Source organism: Aquila chrysaetos, chromosome 4, assembly GCF_900496995.4.
Source record: "Aquila chrysaetos chrysaetos chromosome 4, bAquChr1.4, whole genome shotgun sequence".
In the NCBI taxonomy this organism is placed as follows: domain Eukaryota; kingdom Metazoa; phylum Chordata; class Aves; order Accipitriformes; family Accipitridae; genus Aquila; species Aquila chrysaetos.
The window spans coordinates 23,728,832-23,737,331 of NC_044007.1; the positions used below are offsets into that span (position 1 = coordinate 23,728,832).

Below are 8,500 nucleotides of genomic sequence, written 5' to 3' on the forward strand. Positions count from 1 at the left end.
TTAGCTAACTGGATGTATGTTTTAATTTGCCTCATGGTATGCTGTGCATTTTAATCACTCATTCTAACCATCTACTTGATTGTAATTTATCTTTGTGTTCATGTATAAGCACTGTTTCTACTAAGACTAATGGAAATACTTTTGTCATGGCTGCTAACTTGATAGACTTACACAAGGCTTTCTGACTAATCTGAGAGTGTTTTGGTGACTACTTTTATTGTTTGTTTCAGAAATAACACTGGTATCTTCACTTACAAAGTCAAAGTGCCAAGCAGAAGATGTCAGACAATCATTCAGTAACGTTCAATATTCTTAAAAGAAATAGATTAACATCTCCCAGCAGCAATTTTAAATGCTCCAATTTTAAAGACACATGTTGCACTTCAGTATTTCTGGACAGCAGATGCAATGAGTCAGTAAAAGATCCTGATGTAGAACATAAAGAAGCACTGAGTGTAACAAGTTTATCATTGCTACAAGAGCATTCTGAGCACATTCATCCAAATGCCCTCTTTCCTGTGTCATCATCTATTGAAAATGAAATGAATTCTATCTCCTTATCAGAAAGAAGAGAAGCAAATAGAAGTGCAGGGTTTTTTGAAACTCCTAAAGTGAGTAGAAAAGGCTCCTCACTACGCAGGAGGCTGCTTTTATCTAAGACTGTTCCAGCTGGCACAACTGTAGGATGCTGTGAAAGACAAGCTAGTTCTTCAGGAAGCAGCAGGAAAAAAATATTCACTTGTGTTTTGAGCTCTGAAGAAAAACTTTCACAAACTGCTTCAGATTCTCCAAAAGATAAAAGTTACAAACCTCTGACAACTAGCACTTCAAAAACTGAGGACTCTAATCCTGATGGCCCAAAACGGAGACTTTCCTTTTCACAACAAAGGACTTCTACGCTAGATGAGTCCAAATGTAAGGACCCCTTGTTGCCAGAACCAGAATGTTTATCTCCAATTCAGTGTAAGGATGTTATTGTTAATAACATTAATGAATTCAATGAAAGTGTTCTTATGAGTGTTAGTGATGGGTTGCTTAGGACTCCTACTTACAATGTCTTACCTGAGGCCAATGAGGGTAAGTTCCTGACTTCTGTCAACAGTCTTGTAGAGAACTTTAACTTTGAACTATGTGATATAAAATCTCCCCCTGTTAAGCTGGCAAGTTACCCAAATCTTTCAACACCTGAGGATAGTGGATACAATTCACTTCATTTGGACAAATCAGGAGACTCATTGTCTGATCATGAGCGATGTTTCCAAGAGTTCTTCCAAAAACATAAAGAAGGTTCCAAAATTCTGGATAGTAAAAGAAAGGCAAGAAAACTTGAACGAGTTAGAAGGTTATCCACTCTTCGGGAACAGGGCTCACAGTCAGAAACAGAAGATCATCATGGCAGTCCCTCTACTTCTGCATGTATGTTAACAGAAGAAATAAACTTTGTCAGTGAAGACCATGCATTAGTTTTAGAAGAAAAGCCTGATGGAAACCTAGTTGTAAGTCACGGAGATCTCTCAAGAACTCCAGCTCTGAGAATAGTTCATGAAATTTGCTTGCAAAGAAAAAGATCAGACCAAAACCAAATATCAGAGAATGTTGATGGAACAGAAATATTTGCATTAGAACATGTTCTTGCTGGACTTATTGGCAAGAAAATGGGCCTTGAAAAATTAGATATTTTAACAGAGTTAAAATACAGAAATTTAAAACATGTTCTTGCTATAGTTTTAGATGCTTTGACAGTCGAAAGTCTATGCAGGTAAGTACTGCTGCTTTTTTTTTTTTTTTTTCCTCCCCCCAGAAAAGGGGAAAATATGTGTTTCTGCAAATAAATGAGAATAACTTCTGAAATAGTGGGTGTTGTCAACAGAATTTGTTTGTTTCTGAGGAAATAAAAAAGTTTTGTCACCATTAACCAAGTGGCTCTTTCTGTGTAGTTCTAAAATATGTTGTATGGGGCAATTAAAAACCAAAACAAACAAATAAGAAGCCAAACATGGGAATTAGTAAACTTAAAACCAAATCACACTAGTAAATTTTAAAATATATTAAAAATTTCTTTAAGCCTAGAAAATAATTTTTTCTCATTACAAGTTTTCCAATAATGCATAGTACTCAAAACATATTTTCTAGAATTTTTTCTTGTGTATTTAATTTCCTCAGTTATTTCTAAGCACAAAGATGCTCAAAGAATTATGCTTCATGAGTAGTGTTCTAGATTAATTTTTAATCAATAGAAACTGTCACTTTTTTCAAAGAAACCAAGAGTGCTGTGTGTGTTATTAGTTACAAAGGGAACAGGAGAATAGGTGGAAGTATAGGAGCATGGGTGTTTTCAGAACATTTAACACAAAAAATGTGACTTTAGAAACAAATTTGGTAAGTGGCTTATGTGGAAGAAAGAAACTTATTTAATTTTGTAAGTCAAAGATATGCTGTATAACTTATATTGCAGTTGTTCTCGACTTCTATTACTCTATACAGTGGTGCGTAAGAGTACATGAGATCTGTGTTTCATAACAGTGCGATGAACTAGTATATAGCAGTAGTCTGTAAAATGACCAATAGTATATGAAATCATGCAAAAATCTTTAAAAGGTAGTCTTACTATTGTGACTTCTGTACTACTTGGTAAAAATGTGAAAGTGGGTAATTTTTTTTCATTCATTACAGCATTTGGAAAGTAAGCAAAAACTGGCGTGAAATCATTTTACAAGACAAAAGTGCAGATAAGAGGAGGAAGTTGTACATAAAACACCTGAAAGAAGAAGCTGGGGTAAGGTTTGTCTCAAAGGTAACATTTTTTTCAAGTGTGAAAGAAGACACGTCAAAGGGAAGAGGAAACAACTTTATCAGCTACCTTTCGGTAGCTTTACGAGAGAGTTCCAACATGAGTTTGTGAAGGATTCTAACAGGAGAATGTAATAGATTTTACTGCTTTTCAACTGTCCACAGTTTGAGTACTAGTCTTTCAACCATGTGAGACACTTTCTTTTTTCTTATCCCCGCCCGCCCCCGTCTTGAGAATCCGGTAGGATTTCTTCCTCAACTGAATCTGGCTTTAGATTTAAAACCCTGTTCATACATTTGTGCCATACTGTTCCTCATTTTCCATTTCACTCTAGTCTGCAGTTCTCTATTTCCTGATTATTTTCAGGACTGCTTGTGGCTAAGGTCCTTTGTGGTGTACTTGTGAACATCAGAAGGACATATAGAAGTTTAAGGGGTGTCTAGAAAAGTAAGCATATTAATGGCAGTATATTTTTTCAGATCCTCCACATGTGTATACACACACACTTCAGTGTAACTTTGCTTTAATCGTGACAAAAACTTATGTTTGGTATTTCCATGCTTGCTATTGAGATGTGTCCTAATTCAGAAACATGAGGACCAGTAGAGAGTTCTAAAGGACAGTTGGCTTTTTACCCTGCTCATGGGACTTTGTTTTTAATGCTTCCTGTCTCTTGTTCCCTTGCTAAATATAAACATTTAATGGGAAATACATGCACTATACATAATTTCCTTTTCTAATGTGTTGTTGCAGAGGGAAAACAAAACAAAACAAAAAAAGCAAAAACCAGCTGCAAATCCCAAATGAAACAAAACCCTAATTAGCTTTCTTTTGTCCTTTTTTTCCCCCTTTTCTTTATAATTGTAAACTTCAACAGGTGTATTTTTTGAAAGCTGAAGATGCTGCTACAAGACTTAATGTTCTCAATAGATCTGCTCTAAGGCCTGTTCAAGCTCAGGCCAGAACTCCTGTAGTACAGACACCACCTTCATACACTGAACTTACACCCAGGAGATGCAGTTCTGTTCCCCATTCAACTAGTAGACAGGAAGAATACATAAAGGTAGGTAGCTAAGAAACTCTTCACTTTCAGTTTTTAGAAAAGAAAACATTCATTTATAAGAACTAAGTAGCTCTTCTCTCCCTCCTCTTGCAACAGGTTGCTAAAACTCTGTTCACTGATGAAGCTCTAAAACCCTGTCCAAGATGTCAATATCCTGCTAAATATCAATTGGTAAAGAAACGGGGACTATGTAGCAGAGAGGCATGTGCATTTGAGTTCTGTATTTTATGTCTGCATGCTTTCCATGGGTCAAAAGAATGTAATAGTTTATCTGCAAAACGGAAGAACAAAAAAGATGCTCCTCCAGGAAGTGCCCAGAGCAAAAGAAATTTAAAAAGACTCTGAATTTGTAAGGCATCTAAGTCTTTACATTTAACTCCCTTTCCCCTTCTCCTACATTCCTTATCTCGTTCATGTTCTTCCTAAATACATGCATTTTGAAAGTCTCATTCAATGTGGTTTTGCTGACTTATCAAGATAACTTCTCATGTATCCATCTTAATCAATTTAGTATATTTTTGTTTTTGAAAAAAGTAAACATTTTGAAACATTTTGTCTTGTTTTAGCTGTTGTGTAGTAGCTAGGCACTTACTAACATCTTAATTTTTTAATAAAGTCTCTTAAATGTAGTCTTCAATATCTACCTTACAGCACCTTGTAGATGTTTAAAAATGTGATTCTTGTCTTAATGACAAATTAAAGAAAATATTTTTTTAAAAATCTTTTTAATGCGGTTTATTTATTGTTCATTTTAAGTTACACTAAATGTTTTAAAAATATCTTAAAGTGGGGCACTACGTACATATGCAAAAAATACTTCTACCTATATAAATGATGATAAATGAAAAGCAATATAGTAGTTGTCTGAATTTTATATCAGAATAATTGTTTTGTTGTTCTCTTAGCCTCTGTAATGCAAGTCAATAGAATAGTAATTTCTAAACCAAGCTGATGCTGTGTGGATATTCACTTGTACTGTTTTTTACAGAGTTTTTGTCTTTACTTGAAAACTTCAGGTGATAGACTATATATTTACATATCTAAATATGCTGTTGCATTACCCTTGCTGTCGTGAACTTACCTTTATACTTAGTCTGACTTTACTTCAGCTCTCAGATACTGGATCATCTTTGTATTTCTGCTTGAATTAAAGGATTATCTACTGCTAGAAATCATCCTTTCTCTATCTGTAGATTTAATTAAGGGAATTCACTGATTTTGCTCTTGAACTAAATAGGCTGATCCTTTACAGAAAAAGAACTCAATCTGCTTCTCAGACCTCAAATGATTTTCGTGGTTTGGTGTGGGTTTGTTTTTGTTCGTTTGTTTGTTTTAAAAAATCCGAGCAGTTGTAAACTGCTTGAAATACAAGCAACAGAAGTGGACATGGTACTTGCTCTATGAACTTCAATTACTTCTCCAACTGATATTGTCCTACTTGTCCTTTCAAGGAGTTCATTTGTCGCAAGCATCTTGGAGAACACTTGTAGTCAGCTGGTGTTTTTTCTCCACTCTCCCTCTGATTTTGTCCTATGTGTTATATTTGTGATGTTGTAATTTTACTGTGTGTATTTGTAGGTAAGCCTTATCACTGAGCTATTTAAAAAGTTGTCTGATATAAAAAAAAAAAAGAGCTTTCAACTAAGCAATAAGCTGTGTATTTGCCTCTACTAATATTTATTCACATATCCCTTTATTGTCTGAAAATTACAAGTAACTTCTGAGATTTTTTCTTTTTTCTTTTTTTCTTTCTTTCCACACAGTCTGTGGATGTTTAAGATAAATGGACCAGGATAATTCACTTCAGGGTGTTCTAGAAACATCACTTCCTATTTCTCATCTCTAACTGTTGTGATTTGCAATTTGGTTACTACTTTTAGCATACTTGATTTCTGGGATAGTAGCTCCACATAGCATTTGGAAGGAAGAGGAACAACACGGTTAGTAAAATGCCATAGAAGTTTTAGTACTAACCCTATTAACCAAACATGCTATCATTAAAGAAGGGATCAACGCAATATATCTGCCAGAAAATCATGTTTATTGCATGAATAAAATTATCAACACTTTCATTCCATACTTATTTCTATTTGCTAAGCCTTTGCATTATTCTTGTCTAGGGTTAGACTGGTAGCACTTGAACTGGAAGGCTGAAAGAGGAGTTTATATAGAATCTATTCTGAGGGAACAATTGAAGGGAAGGATTTTGGGGCAAGCTAGGGAATATAGAGGTATGTATGTATATAGTTTTGGTTTAGGAAGAATGGCATTCATTACAGAGGAGAAGACTGCAAGCGGGGAAAACTGCTAAATTATTTGATTTGTTTAATATTTGCATTTCCTTAATTGTTTGGAACTTTAAGTGTTCAAGGTCTACTTAAAAGTTAATTTACTTCAGAGCACTATTGGATTGGTTCTTTTACCCTTAGGTATAAAGTAACTAACTATACATTTTTAGAAATGTTTAATAGTTTCTATTAGAGGTTAAACTGACATGATGAACAACAACTTTCTAGGCAGGAAGTTATATTACACAAGAATCTGAATGCATACAGCTTATAACAACTTAATTTGGATTAGTTTTGTTTCTTGTCATTGAGCTATCAAATAAAATGGGGGATAGTAGTAACTGCAATGCAGAATAAGTACAGGCATGTCATAGCATATCAGACTGCTGTTGGCATCGCTGCATTTTACCTTTGCTAAATACCGATGTACTTTCTGCATCTAAAAAAAAAAAAGAGGGAAAAAAGAATGAAGCTTTAAATGCACTCTTGAAACTGGTGGGAGAGTTATGACAGACAGTGAGAGTATTTAGCTCTCCTTCTGATGTGTGGTATTGCAGTCCAGTCCAGAAATACATGAGGTACAAACCTTGCTTTGAAAATTTTAGCAATAGTTCTGAAAGTATTTCTGAAACAGGTGCACCTTTGGATGGAAAGCCATATGGGAACTGAGTTTAAGAATCAGTTGTTAAGTATCTTTTCGCTTTGAAGAGGAAATTCTGGTAAGAGTTGTGTGACCTTATCCAAAGAGTTTGCTTTTGCTAAAATCTGAATAATCTGGGGAGAACAGGGGTGGTAAGATGGTTTTGGTATAGGTGTTACTTGTTTTTAAAGGTAGTATCTTTGACATCTACAGTGTCCATCCAACAAGGAGTAGCTTGAAAAGAAAAAATACTTGAATCCTATTTCACAATGTTACACATTCCCCCCCCTGCCCTATTTTGGCATGTTTAAAACTTTTTTTTTTTTCCTTCTAAATCTGTCTCACAAAAATATCTTCTTGAATCAAATGTCTCTTGTTCAGTTAGGTCTATCACAAATGTAACTATGCTCTGGTGCTCAGGTGAAATGAGTTCTCTGCTGTTGTCCGCTGCTATACCAGAGATGGGGGCAAGTGAGAAAGCCAGACTTCTCATCTATGGGTAATGCTCCTTCCTATGACAGTGATTTTTTTTTTTTTTTTTTCTTTTTAAATAAAATTAGCTTTATGCCTTGACATAAGGGAGAAATAAAATAGTGATATACTTAAAGTGTGGGTAAAGTATGAACACAATGTATGTTATAGTTATCAAATAGCCTCTAATAGTTTGCATGAAAGGAATCAAAATTCTTTCATGATATTTGATTGCTTTATTGACAGAGATGAAGTCTTCAGGGCAGGAGAGTGGAAGTAACTTTTTTTTGAGTCCCTGTTAGTATGTTTTTTTCTGTATACTGTATTGCTCGATTAGTCTCCATCAGATACCACTAAGTTATACGAGTCTGGACTTGAATGAAAGAGCAAAGGAAAAATAGGCTCCTACTTTGTAAAACAAACAAACAACCCCCCCCCAAAACCAAAACACAAACAAAAAACCCAACCACCCCACCCCCCCAAACAAACCAACCCCACTTCCCCACCCCCAAACAAAACAAAAACCCAAACAAAAGAACAATCCATGAGTGTCAGGGAGTCTAGAGATTCATGTCCAGCATCTTTCTTTTTCTACTGTGCTGAATTAATTCTCAGAGACATGAGATCAGGTACTAACACTTCTAGCTAGGACAGAGAAGAAGGATGCAGAAGTGGTCCTTGGGTAGAAATGACAATGGTCAAGATTTTCCTAAAATAATCCTGCCCATGATTATTCTCCAGCTCAAGAATTTTCCTTACAATTGACAACAGATTGTTGGAAAGGGAGAGGTGAATTGTCTTTCACTGTGGAAGATGGGGATAATGAGATTAAAATTAATGTTCAAGATAATATTGGGTTTATTTGCTGCTGAAAATCTTATTTTTGCAATCCTCATTTCCCTTCAGACAGGCATGACCTATAGTAGGAGGAGTGATGTTGCCTACAAAGGATATGCAGGGAATGTGTTTAGCTGTCTGGAGGTGATGGCTTGAGGCAGAGCTGTGGGTTTAAATTCTAAAATAGAATTCTTAGAAGTAACCTTTTGCTGCTGACAGATGTTGTTGCAAGAATCATACTTCATAAATCTTTTTTCTGGAGCAGCGACCATAAACCTCAAGTGGTTCGTGAGAAGGAAATTGAATTTACTTAAGTCTCTGATCATTCTTTTCTTGGTGACAAGTAGGGAAGAGCTTAGGCAAAAAATTGTTATAAATCTTTTGAATTGTTTATAAGATAGAGAATGTTA

The 8,500-nt window shown here is 35.2% G+C and overlaps 1 protein-coding gene across 1 annotated transcript; it reads left to right on the forward strand.

The window, feature by feature from the left end:
• The first annotated feature begins 278 nt into the window (after positions 1–278).
• Positions 279–4,199, forward strand: FBXO43 (F-box protein 43). Its single transcript, XM_030012457.1, has 4 exons — positions 279–1,759; positions 2,674–2,776; positions 3,669–3,854; positions 3,951–4,199. The coding sequence occupies exons 1-4, from the start codon at positions 279–281 to the stop codon at positions 4,197–4,199; spliced, it is 2,019 nt and encodes a 672-aa protein (XP_029868317.1).
• Positions 4,200–8,500: the final 4,301 nt, after the last annotated feature.

Excerpts from the sequence above, each read along its gene's own strand:
- FBXO43 (XM_030012457.1), top strand. The coding sequence starts at position 279 with ATGTCAGACAATCATTCAGTAACGTTCAATATTCTTAAAAGAAATAGA. Across the intron at positions 1,760-2,673 it reads ACAGTCGAAAGTCTATGCAG|CATTTGGAAAGTAAGCAAAA; the intron begins GTAAGTACTGCT and ends CATTCATTACAG. Across the intron at positions 2,777-3,668 it reads ACCTGAAAGAAGAAGCTGGG|GTGTATTTTTTGAAAGCTGA; the intron begins GTAAGGTTTGTC and ends AAACTTCAACAG.